General features: G+C 37.0%; 1 protein-coding gene across 3 annotated transcripts in view; it reads left to right on the top strand.

Moving 5' to 3' along the window:
- Nucleotides 1–903: 903 nt before the first annotated feature.
- NEXN (nexilin F-actin binding protein) overlaps nucleotides 904–13,545 on the top strand; it is a 43,951-nt gene continuing 31,309 nt past the window's right edge. Inside the window, exons 1-4 of one of the 3 annotated variants that reach the window (XM_029228105.1) lie at nucleotides 904–931; nucleotides 4,866–4,944; nucleotides 6,771–6,849; nucleotides 6,935–7,083. In XM_029228105.1, coding sequence (XP_029083938.1) covers nucleotides 4,918–4,944; nucleotides 6,771–6,849; nucleotides 6,935–7,083 — 255 coding nt within the window. In that variant the 5' untranslated portion in view covers nucleotides 904–931; nucleotides 4,866–4,917. Of the gene's footprint in view, nucleotides 932–4,865; nucleotides 4,945–6,382; nucleotides 6,575–6,770; nucleotides 6,850–6,934; nucleotides 7,084–13,545 lie in introns of those variants that run through there. The other 2 variants (XM_029228106.1, XM_029228104.1) reach the window with 2 other exon arrangements.

Genomic DNA, 13,545 nt, shown 5'->3' with positions numbered 1-13,545 from the left:
AAGAGATATACTGTATTCATAGATCAAAAGACTCAACATTATTAAGATGTGAATTCTCCTCAAATCCATCTACAGTTTTCAACACAATCCCAATGAATATCACAGCAGGCGTTTTTACAGAAACTGACAATCTGATTCTAAAATTTGTATGTGAATACAAAGGACTTAGAATAGCCAAAACAAGTTTGAAAAAGAAGGGTCAGAGTTACACTACCCTTTTCTTTTTCTTTTATTTTTATTTTTTTATTTTTTTTGGCCGTGCCGCACGGCTTGCAGTATCTTAGTTCCCTGACCAGGGATCGAACCCAAACCCCAGCAGTGGAAGCATGGAGCCCTAACCACTGGACCACCAGGGAATTCTCTACACCACCTTTTTCATATCTCATTATATAGTACACTAATCTGGGACTTCCCTGGTGGTCCAGTGGTTAGGACTCCACGCTCCCAATGCAGGGGCCACAAGTTCGATCCCTGGTCGGGAACTAAGATCCTACATGCCCCATGGCATGACCAAGAAAAAAAAAAAAAGATTGTGGCATGGTGACTATAGTTAAAAACAAACAAACAAATGTAATATTGGCATCAAGAGAGACAGATAAATTGATGGAACAGAATGGAGGGTCCAAAAATAGACCAACATATGTATATGGTCAATTGATTTTTTTCTTTTTCTTTTTTTTTTTTTTTTTGCTGTACGCGGGCCTCTCACTGTTGTGGCCTCTCCCGTTGCGGAGCACAGGCTCCGGACACGCAGGCTCAGCGGCCATGGCTCACGGGCCTAGTCGCTCCGCGGCACGTGGGATCTTCGCGGACCGGGGCACGCACCCGTGTCCCCTTCATCGGCAGGCAGACTCTCAACAACTGCGCCACCAGGGAAGCCCTGGTCAATTGATTTTTGACAAAGGTACAAAAGCATTTCAGTGGAGAAAGGGTAAGTTTTTTCTTTTTTTTTATTTTATAAATTTATTTATTTTTGGCTGCGTTGGGTCTTTTTTGCTGCGCGAGGGCTTTCTCTAGTTGTGGCGAGCGGGCGCTGCTCTTCGTTGCGGTGCGCATGCTGATCAGTGCAGTGGCTTCTCTTCTTGCGGAGCGCCGGCTCTAGGCATGTGGGCTTCAGTGGTTGCAGCTCACGGGCTCAGTAGCTGTGGCTCACGGGCTCTAGAATGCGGGCTTAGTAGTTGTGGCGCACGGGCTTAGTTGCTCCGTGGCATGTGGGATCTTCCTGGTCCAGGGCTCGAACCCATGTCCCCTGCATTGACAGGCGGATTCTTAAGCACTAAGCCACCAGCGAAGCCCGGATAAGTTTTTTCAATAAATGGCCCTGGAAAAATTGTTTTCCCACATACAAAAAAAAAAAAAAGAGAGAACTTGCACCATATACAAAAATTAACTGAAAATGGATCAAAGACCTAAATGCAAAACCTAAAACGATAAAACTTGTAGAAGAAAATGTAGGATAAATTATCTTTGGGTTCTTTGTGCCAGTACAACCCCAAAAGCACATTCCATAAAAGAAAAAAATTGATAAAATGGACTTTATAAAAATGAAGAACTTCTCTTCAAAAGACACTGTTAGGGCTTCCCTGGTGGCACAGTGGTTGGGAGTCCGCCTGCCGATGCAGGGGACACGGGTTCATGCCCCCGGGAGGATCCCACATGCCGTGGAGCGGCTGGGCTCGTGAGCCACAGCCGCTGGGCCTGCGCGTCCGGAGCCTGTGCGCCGCAGCGGGAGAGGCCACAGCAGTGAGAGGCCTGCATACCGCAAAAAAAAAAAAAAATTGGCTTGTGTTTTGACAAGCCAAAGAGTGGGAGAAAAATCTTCCTATTCATACATCTGATATATGTCTTGTACCTAGAATATACAAAGTACTCTCAAAACTTAGTAATGGGAAAATAAACAACCAAGTAATGGGCAAAAGATTTAAACAGATACCTTCACCAAAGAATATTTATAGATAGAAAAGAAACATATGAAAAGATGTTCAATATCATTAGGTATTAGGGAAATGTTAAAACCATAATATGATGTCACTACACACATTTAGAATGTCTAAAATTAAGAAGACGATACCAAGTGTTGATCAAGATGTAGAGAAAGTATAGCTCTTGTACACTATTGGTGGGAAGATAAAATGGTACAACCGCTTGGAAAACAGCTTGGCAGTTTCTTAAAAAGTTAAACATACATTTACCATAAGGCCTAGCCATTATACTTTATTTATTTACCCAGGAGAAATAAAAAAGCATATGTCCACACAAAGACTTGTATGTGAATATTCATACCAGCTTTATTTTTTTTTAAGAAGGAGACTATTTTTTAATTAATTTTTAAAATTTATTTATTTTTGGCTGCACTGGGTCTTCGTTGCTGTGCGTGGGCTTTCTTTAGTTGCCGTGAGTGGGGGCTATTCTTCACTGCGGTGTGCGGGCTTCTCTTGTTGCGGCTCACAGGCTCTAGAGCGCAGGCTCAGTAGTTGCGGCACACGGGCTTAGTTGCTCCATGGCATGTGGGATCTTCCCAGACCAGGGCTTGAACCCATGTCCCCTGAATTGGCAGGCAGATTCTCAACCACTGCGCCACCAGGGAAGCCCAATACCAGCTATATTTGTAATAGTAAGTGGAAACAACCTAAATGTCCATCCACAGATGAATGATTAACAGTGGTTAACTCTGGTATATTCATACAATGGAATAAAATTCAGTAATAAAAAGAAATGAACTATTGATATATGCAACAACATGGATGAATCTCAAAATAATTATGCATGGTGAAAGAAGCCAAACAATAGAGTATATACTTGGATGATTCCATTTATAGAAAATTTAAACTAATCTGCAGTGACAGAAAGCATATCTGCCTAGGGATGGAGGTGGGAAAGGCTAGAAGAAAAGGGAGGTTAAAGGGGGTCTGAGAAAACTTTTGGGTGTAATGTGTATATTCATATCTTTTTTTTTTGGCCATGCTGCATGGCTTGAGGGATCTTAGTTCCCCAACCAGGGATTGAAGCCAGGCTACAGCAGTGAAAGCACCAAGTTCTAACCACTGGACCACCAGGGAATCCCTACATATATATATATATATTTTTTTTTAATATTTATTTATTTACTTAATTTTTATGGCTGCATCTAGTCTCAGTTGTGGCGCATGGGATTTTCTTGCGGTGAGTGGGCTTCTCTCTAGTTGTGGCGTGCGGGTTTTCTCTTCTCTAGCTGTGGCGCTTGGGCTCCAGAGCACGTGGGCTCTGTAGTTTGCAGCACGTGGGCTCTAGTTGAGGCACGCGAGCTCAGTAACTGTGGCACGCAGGATTAGTTGCCCCACGGCATATGAGATCTTAGTTCCCAACCAGGGATTGAACCCGCATCCCCTGCATTGGCAGGCAGATTCTTTACCACTGGACCACCAGGGAAGTCCCCCTATATATATATATATATATATATATATATATATATATATATATATATTTATATCATGATTGTGGTGATGGTGTCATGGGTATATACATATGTCAGAACTTATCAAATTGTGCACTTTCAAAAAGTATAACTTATTGTATGTCTGTTATACCTTAAAATTTTTTTAATTAAAAGTTTAAAGCCAATAGATAAAATTCTAAAAATTATTCAATTAATACAGAAGTAGGCAGAAAAAGAATAATAGAGGAGCAAAAAAGAGGGGCAAACAATAAACAAGTAGTAAAATGGTAGGCTTGAGTCCATTCATATACATAGTTACCTTAAATGTTAATGGGCTAAACACTGCAATTAAAAGATATTATCAGAATTTAATTTTTAAAAATGCAAGATCCAATTATATGCTGTGTCCAAGAGATGTGCTTTACATATAAAGGGATAAATAGGTTGAAAGTAAATGGCTAGAAAATTATACACCATGAAAACTAAAGAAAGTTGGTGTGGCTATTTTAATAACAGACAAATTCAAGACAATGAGATAAGGAGGGAAATTTCATACTGATGAAAGAGCCAATTCAAGAAGAAGATATTATAGTCATAACATATGCATTTTTAAAAGTTTGAAATTGCATAAAACAAAAATGACAGAATTAAAGGAATAGACAGGGACTTCCCTGGTGGTCCAGTGGTAAAGAATCCGCCTTACAATGCAGGGGACATGGGTTCGATCCCTGGTCAGGGAACTAAGATCCCACATGCCGCGGGGCAACTAAGTCTGTGCGCCACAACTGCTAAGCTCGCGTGCCTCAACTAGAGCCCACGTGCTGCAAACTACAGAGCCCACGTGCTCTGCAACCCACGCGCCACAACTACAGAGCCCATGTGCCCTGGAGCCTGCGTGCCACAACTAGAGAAGAGAAAACCCACACACCACAATGAAGAGCCCGCGCTGCCACAGAAAGATCCCTCATGCCTCAACGAAGATCCCACATGCCTCAACTAAGACCGGACACAGCCAAAACTAAATAAAATAATAAAGGAGTAGAAAATTCCATATAGTTTAAGACTGATAGAACTAGGCCAAAAAAAATTTTTTTTAGTAAAGACATAGAAGACCTAAATAGCACAATCAACCACCTTGGCCCCATTGATAATTATAGAATAATACATCCAATAACTGCAGAATACAAATTTTTTGCAAGGGTACTTGATACGTTCACTAAGTTATTCTGGGCTGTAAACTTACAAGAATCTTTTAACACCTTGCACCTTGTACCTTCTATACCCTGAATCTTGGGAAAAGCTGAGGGTTATTATAATTTATTACTTGCTTGGATGATGTCATTATTCTTTGAGGGGCAATTAACATGCTATTTCTCTTAAAAAAAATACACAGCATATTAAAAAATTAAGGCATTAAAATTCTTATTCAATACTAATATATTTTTTTCAGGTGCAAAAAATTACAAAGCTTCATAATCACCCCAAGACCGCATAGAGCAAACATGAATGATATTTCTCAAAAGGCTGAGGTAAGTCTTAAAAGTTAAAAAATGGGGGAATCATAGGGTTGACTGTAGAATTGCTGAAAAGGGCAACTGGTGGAAAGGTCATTCACAGAAGTTCATAGTGACATAGTGTCAAGATGTAAAACATAAGAAGAGGTAAAATTTACAGGCTGGTCTTGGGCCCAGTATTTTCGTTTGGATTCTTATCTAGGAAGCATGATTATTAAGTTTTATGAGTGATAGTGAAGTGGATGTGATGTCTAGCATCTTGAGTAGATTTTAATATCTTGATAAATTTTAGAAGTTATTTTTTCAGTATTAAAAAAACAGAATTGATGTATATACTTTAAGGAGAAAGAGATAATTCACTCTCAGGTGAGGATCCTTCTTAGCTACTTCTTCTAGCATCTGCAATTAAACTTATCTTAGGCCTTTTTCTGGTTCTTGGCTGTTGTTACTGAGAATTGTAATAAGAAGAAATCAGTTGCTGACACCCCAAAATTATAAACTTTAAAAAACCTTAAAATGGCCAATGGTACCATAAGCAGAAAATAAAATAGGGGCTGGGTATGGCACAGATTAATTATGCAATTTGCCATTATCACTAGAAGAAAGGGTTTGGTGTTCTGAGGCAATGAAGTTTTATTTTCTGAAACTTCTTTTAGAGATCAGTTTAATTTTCAAAAAGATGAAAATAATTTGCTTTCCTGGTTTCAGATGGAGGAAAATCATTTCTCTAGTCTTTTAACAGATTCCTCCTTCTTTGGAAAGCTCTTTTGTTATTTAGGAATTTTCCTCTTAGGGCACCTCCTACTTGGAATGATGCAGCATTTTTACATATTTTCAACTTGGGTTTAAAGAAGTTCTAGATGGGCAGTATAGCAGTAGTAACAACAAAAATCACTGCTTGTGCACAAAGACCTTGGCTCACCTCAGCCACAAATGAGAAGTAAAGGCCTTCAGTTTTGCTGATATTAGATATGGAAACAAGCAAAAATTAGGCTTATGTGAATTAGTCTTAAACTTTTTGCTTTGTTTTCAACTTCATCTAACTTATTAAAATTAGTCTTGGTATCTTTTAAGCAAGAGATGTAAAATCTGAATCTTTAATGTAATGAAATAGGACAATAAAATACAGGTTGTTTTAAATTGGAATCCAGTCTTCAGTTTTTATATTTTGCTAGCCTTCAGCTTCAGTGGAACACACCTACAAAATGGGACTTCTTTGCTTTATATTAATAACATTTTTACTCTCATATTTTCTGTAATTTCATTTTTCATACTTAGACTTTAGAAAGTATCTAATCAGATTCCGATTATACAAATAAAGGTTTCAAACTCATTTCTATCTATAGTCTGTTTCAATAAGTATTTCTTATATTGCTTATTCTGATCTACCTTTACCTAATTTCTTCCTTTCTTATTTTTTTAACTTTCTTCTCTTTATTTTCTTCTAATGAAGCTTCTGCTTTCTTCATCTAAACCTGTACCAAAAACCTATGTGCCAAAACTTGGCAAGGGTGATGTAAAGGATAAGTTTGAAGCCATGCAGAGAGCCAGGGAAGAAAGAAATCAAAGGAGATCTAGAACCGAAAAGCAAAGAAGAAAAGAACAATATATTAGAGAGAGAGAATGGAACAGGAGAAAGCAGGAGGTTATTTTATTTTATTTTATTCTCATGCAAATATTCATTTTCATCTTTTACATTTTATTTGTTATTCACATTAACCACATTTCATATTAACTATAATTAATATTTTCTGTGTTTATAAGCTAATTGCAAACTCTGCATATAATATGATCTAGTCTAAAGTTTGGATGTGTTCATATTAATTTATTTAACCATCTAGATTAAAGAAATGCTTGCTTCTGATGATGAGGAAGAGGTATCTTCTAAAGTAGAAAAGGCTTACGTCCCAAAGCTAACAGGTAAGACACTTGAGGGGCAAATTGTAAATAAAATTGCAAAAAAGGAAGCATAGCAAAATATCAAACATGTTTCATATATTCTTAGGAACTGTTAAAGGTAAATTTGCTGAAATGGAGAAACAAAGACAAGAGGAACAAAGGAAGAGAACAGAAGAGGAACGAAAACGCAGAATTGAGCAGGATATGTTAGAAAAGAGGAAGATACAACGTGAATTAGCAAAAAGGGCTGAGCAGGTATACACTAGATATTAATTTGGTATTTGCTTCAGAAACTAATTGTACAGAGTAAAACTAATCAGTATGCTGCCTAATCAAAATATTTTAATATAACATAAACCTATGAAATAGTAGCTAACATGGAAATAAGATCTTAAGCACAAATATTTAATAGCAAATGCCTAGAAGGATAAGGGCAGAATGTGCCTATTTCAAGGTTGAATACTGAGATGAGTTTTGTTATATACCATCTTATCATTCTCTCTGCATTCCTTACACTGTCCACATTCCTTATTTTTCTTGACACATTAGAGAATTTTACAAAGATATAAGGCAAGTTCACACATAAACTATCCACAAGCATATAACAAAATGCTGGTCTTTTAATAGCAATCAAAAAATACTTGCTGGTTATTATCAAACACAGGCTTAATTAGGATATCTTCCTACTCAATTATTTGAAACAAATTCAAGTCACATTTTATTCAATAATGGTATTATTAGCTAGCTTAGCTTTGTTTTTTAAGTTGGGGACGGTAGTAGAAGGGAGAAATGTGTGACAGTCATTTCCTTCATATAGCCATTACTGTTGCCCATAGCCACAGAGGACAAATTAGAGGGAGAAAAACATTATTACTATGATTTTATATAGTCTCTTAATGAACTTAGAATTCCCATATATTTTCTTCTCAGAGCATGAGACCTAAGAAGCTGGTAAGTATTTTAAAATACTCAAGAATCTGATCTAATTTCCAGAAAAAGCTAATCTCTCCAAATGATTCATGTGTGTAATGACATAGAAATTTGAAATTCTAATAGTCATAATTACATTTTATTAAGTAAAGAACTGGTCAATTCACAAAAATTTCTTTAATATATTGATATCTGTTTTATATTATAAACGATCTGTTGTCACAGAGACATAGAAAAAAGACACAGAAGACAGTTATATTGCTTATGTACTTTAACCTTGTCTACACTGTAGGATCAAAAGAGATGATCAATGTATTGAGCTTAACAAGACAATAATGGTATATCTCCTAGCGTTTTAAATAAGATTATATGAGTTAATAAATGCAAAGCACTTAGTACAGTGCCTGGTACAAAGCAAGTGGGCTATAAATAAATGTCTCACCTAAATAATGGTACATATAGATAAAATGTCATGAAATCATTTTAGTTTCTCCTCCTTCTGTCATCAGTATTTTAACAACTATCCTAACATCGTCTTCACAGTATATTGTCTTTCATAACCGTTTTTTTTTTCCTTCTTTATTTGTTTATTTAACATCTTTATTGGGGTATAATTGCTTTACAATGGTGTGTTAGTTTCTGCTTTATAACAAAGTGAATCAGTTATACATATACATATGTTCCCATATGTCTTCCCTCTTGCGTCTCCCTCCCTCCCACTCTCCCTATCCCACCCCTCCAGGCTGTCACAAAGCACCGAGCTAATATCCCTGTGCCATGCGGCTGCTTCCCACTAGCTATCTACCTTACTACGTTTGTTAGTGTGTATATGTCCATGACTCTCTCTCGCCCTGTCAAAGCTCACCCTTCCCCCTCCCCATATCCTCAAGTCCGTTCTCCAGTAGGTCTGTGTCTTTATTCCTGTCTTACCCCTAGGTTCTTCATGACTTTTTTTTCTCTTAAATTCCATATATATGTGTTAGCATACGGTATTTGTCTTTTTCTTTCTGACTTACTTCACTCTGTATGACAGACTCTAGGTCTATCCATCTCATTACAAATAGCTCAATTTCGTTTCTTTTTAAGGCTGAGTAATATTCCATTGTATATATGTGCCACATCTTCTTTATCCATTCATCCGATGATGGGCACTTAGGTTGTTTCCATCTCCGGGCTATTGTAAATAGAGCTGCAACGAACATTTTGGTACATGACTCTTTTTGAATTTTGGTTTTCTCAGGGTATATGCCCAGTAGTGGGATTGCTGGGTCATATGGTAATTCTATTTGTAGTTTTTTAAGGAACCTCCATACTGTTCTCCATAGTGGCTGAACCAATTCACATTCCCACCAGCAGTGCAAGAGTGTTCCCTTTTCTCCACACCCTCTCCAGCATTTATTGTTTCTAGATTTTTTGATGATGGCCATTCTGACTGGTGTGAGATGATATCTCATTGTAGTTTTGATTTGCATTTCTCTAATGATTAATGATGTTGAGCATTCTTTCATGTGTTTGTTGGCGTTCTGTATATCTTCTTTGGAGAAATGTCTATTTAGGTCTTCTGCCCATTTTTGGATTGGGTTGTTTGTTTTTTTGTTATTGAGCTGCATGAGCTGCTTGTAAATTTTGGAGATTAATCCTTTGTCAGTTGCTTCATTTGCAAATATTTTCTCCCATTCTGAGTGTTGTCTTTTGGTCTTGTTTATGGTTCCCTTTGCTGTGCAAAAGCATTGAAGTTTCATTAGGTCCCATTTGTTTATTTTTGTTTTTATTTCCATTACTCTAGGAGGTGGGTCAGAAAGGATCTTGCTGTGATTTATGTCATAGAGTGTTCTGCCTATGTTTTCCTCTAAGAGTTTGATAGTTTCTGGCCTTACATTTAGGTCTTTAATCCATTTTGAGCTTATTTTTGTGTATGGTGTTAGGGAGTGATCTAATCTCATACTTTTACATGTACCTGTCCAGTTTTCCCAGCACCATTTATTGAAGAGGCTGTCCTTTCTCCACTGTACTTTCCTGCCACCTTTATCAAAGATAAGGTGTCCATATGTCCGTGGGTTTATCTCTGGGCTTTCTATCCTGTTCCATTGATCTATCTTTCTGTTTTTGTGCCAGTACCATACTGTCTTGATTACTGTAGCTTTGTAGTATAGTCTGAAGTCAGGGAGCCTGATTCCTCCAGCTCCTTTTTTCGTTCTCAAGATTGCTTTGGATATTCGGGGTCTTTTGTGTTTCCATACAAATTGCGAAATTTTTTGTTCTAGTTCTGTGAAAAATGCCAGTGGTAGTTTGATAGGGATTGCATTGAATCTGTAGATTGCTTTGGGTAGTAGAGTCATTTTCACAATGTTGATTCTTCCCATCCAAGAACATGGTATATCGCTCCATCTATTTGTATCATCTTTAATTTCTTTCATCAGTGTCTTATAATTTTCTGCATACAGGTCTTTTGTCTCCTTAGGGAGGTTTATTCCTAGATATTTTTTTCTTTTTGTTGCAATGGTAAATGGGAGTGTTTTCTTGATTTCACTTTCAGATTTTTCATCATTAGTATATAGGAATGCCAGAGATTTCTGTGCATTAATTTTGTATCCTGCTACTTTACCAAATTCATTGATTAGCTCTAGTAGTTTTCTGGTAGCATGTTTAGGATTCTCTGTGTATAGTATCATGTCATCTGCAAACAGTGACAGCTTTACTTCTTCTTTTCTGATTTGGATTCCTTTTATTTCCTTTTCTTCTCTGATTGCTGTGGTTAAAACTTCCAAAACTATGTTGAATAAGAGTGGTGAGAGTGGGCAACCTTGTCTTGTTCCTGATCTTAGTGGAAATGCTTTCAGTTTTTCACCATTGAGGATGATGTTTGCTGTGGGCTTGTCATATATGGCCTTTATTATGTTGAGGAAAGTTCCCTCTATGCCTACTTTCTGCAGGGTTTTTATCATAAATGGGTGTTGAATTTTGTCGAAAGCTTTCTCTGCATCTATTGAGATGATCATATGGTTTTTCTCCTTCAATTTGTTAATATGGTTTATCACATTGATAGATTTGCGTATATTGAATAATCCTTGCATTCCGGGAATAAACCCCACTTGATCATGGTGTATGATCCTTTTAATGTGCTGTTGGATTCTGTTTGCTAGTATTTTGTTGAGGATTTTTGCATCTATGTTCATCAGTGATATTGGCCTGTAGCTTTCTTTCTTTGTGACATCCTTGTCTGGTTTTGGTATCAAGGTGATGGTGGCCTCGTAGAAGGAATTTGGGAGTGTTCCTCCCTCTGCTATATTTTGGAAGAGTTTGAGAAGGATAGGTGTTAGCTCTTCTCTAAACGTTTGATAGAATTCACCTGTGAAGCCATCTGGTCCTGGGCTTTTGTTTGTTGGAAGATTTTTAATCACAGTTTCAATTTCAGTGCTTGTGATTGGTCTGTTCATATTTTCTATTTCTTCTTGTTTCAGTCTTGGCAGGTTGTGCATTTCTAAGAATTTGTCCATTTCTTCCAGATTGTCCATTTTATTGGCATAGAGTTGCTTGTAGTATTCTCTCATGATTTTTTTTATTTCTGCAGTGTCAGTTGTTACTTCTCTTTTTTCATTTCTAATTCTATTGATTTGAGTCTTCTCCCTTTTTTTCTTGATGAGTCTGGCTAGTGGTTTATCTATTTTGTTTATCTTCTCAAAGAACCAGCTTTTAGTTTTATTGATCTTGCTATCGTTTCCTTCATTTCCTTTTCATTTATTTCTGATCTGATTTTTATGATTTCTTTCCTTCTGCTAGCTTTGGGGTTTTTTTGTTCTTCTTTCTCTAATTGCTTGAGGTGCAAGGTTAGGTTGTTTATTCGAGATGTTTCCTGCTTCTTAAGGTGGGCTTGTATTGCTATAAACTTCCCCCTTAGAACTGCTTTTGCTGCATCCCATAGGTTTTGGGTCGTTGTGTCTCCATTGTCATTTGTTTCTAGGTATTTTTTTATTTCCTCTTTGATTTCTTCAGTGATCACTTCATTATTAAGTAGTGTATTGTTTAGCCTCCATGTGTTTGTATTTTTTACAGATCTTTTCCTGTAATTGATATCTAGTCTCATGGCGTTGTGGTCAGAAAAGATACTTGATACAATTTCAGTTTTCTTAAATTTACCAAGGCTTGATTTGTGACCCAAGATATGATCTATCCTCGAGAATGTTCCATGAGCACTTGAGAAAAATGTGTATTCTGTTGTTTTTGGATGGAGTGTCCTATAAATATCAATTAAGTCCATCTTGTTTAATGTATCATTTAAAGCTTGTGTTTCCTTATTTATTTTCATTTTGGATGATCGGTCCATGGGTGAAAGTTGGGTGTTAAAGTCCCCTACTATGAATGTGTTACTGTCGATTTCCCCTATTATGGCTGTTAGTATTTGCCTTATGTATTGAGGTGCTCCTATGTTGGGTGCATAAATATTTACAATTGTTATATCTTCTTCTTGGATCCATCCCTTGATCATTATGTAGTGTCCTTCTTTGTCTCTTTTAATAGTCCTTATTTTAAAGTCTATTTTGTCTGATATGAGAATTGCTACTCCAGCTTTCTTTTGGTTTCCATTTGCATGGAATATCTTTTTCCATCCCCTTACTTTCAGTCTGTATGTGTCTCTAGGTCTGAAGTGGGTCTCTTGTAGACCGCATATATAAGGGTCTTGTTTTTGTATCCATTCAGCCAATCTGTGTCTTTTGGTGGGAGCATTTAGTCCATTTACATTTAAGGTAATTATCGATATGTATGTTCCTATTCCCATTTTCTAAATTGTTTTGGGTTCGTTATTATAGGTCTTTTCCTTCTCTTGTGTTTCTTGTCTAGAGAAGTTCCTTTAGCATTTGTTTAAAGCTGGTATGGTGGTGCTGAACTCCCTCAGCTTTTGCTTGTCTGTAAAGGTTTTAATTTCTCCATCAAATCTGAATGAGATCCTTGCTGGGTAGAGTAGTCTTGGTTGCAGGTTTTTCTCCTTCATCACTTTCAGTATGTCCTGCCACTCCCTTCTGGCTTGTAGGGTTTCTGCTGAGAGATCAGCTGTTAACCTGATGGGGATTCCCTTGTGTGTTATTTGTTGTTTTTCCCTTGCTGCTTTTAATATGCTTTCTTTGTATTTAATTTTTGACAGTTTGATTAATATGTGTCTTGGCGTATTTCTCCTTGTATTTATCCTGTATGGGACTCTCTGTGCTTCCTGGACTTGATTAAATATTTCCTTTCCCATATTAGGGAAGTTTTCAACTATAATCTCTTCAAATATTTTCTCAGTCCCTTTCTTTTTCTCTTCTTCTTCTCGAACCCCTATAATTCGAATGTTGGTGCGTTTAATGTTGTCCCAGAGGTCTCTGAGACTGTCCTCAGTTCTTTTCATTCTTTTTTCTTTATTCTGCTCTTCAGTAGTTATTTCCACTATTTTATCTTCCAGGTCACTTATCCGTTCTTATGCCTCAGTTATTCTGCTATTGATCCCATCTAGAGTACTTTTAATTTCATTTATTGCGTTGTTCATCGTTGCTTGTTTCATCTTTATTTCTTCTAGGTCCTTGTTAACTGATTCTTGCATTTTGTCCATTCTATTTCCAAGATTTCAGATCATCCTTACTATCATTATTCTGAATTCTTTTTCAGGTAGACTGCCTATTTCCTCTTCATTTGTTAGGTCTGGTGCATTTTTATCTTGCTCCTTCATCTGCTGTGTGTTTTTCTGTCTTCTCATTTTGCTTATCTTACTGTGTTTGGGGTCTCCTTTTTGCCGGCTGCAGGTTCGTAGTTCCC

This window comes from Monodon monoceros, unplaced genomic scaffold (genome assembly GCF_005190385.1).
Source record: "Monodon monoceros isolate NGI ecotype Baffin Bay Population unplaced genomic scaffold, NGI_Narwhal_1 Super_Scaffold_18, whole genome shotgun sequence".
In the NCBI taxonomy this organism is placed as follows: Eukaryota; Metazoa; Chordata; class Mammalia; order Artiodactyla; family Monodontidae; genus Monodon; species Monodon monoceros.
This window is presented reverse-complemented; position numbering and strand designations above follow the sequence as displayed.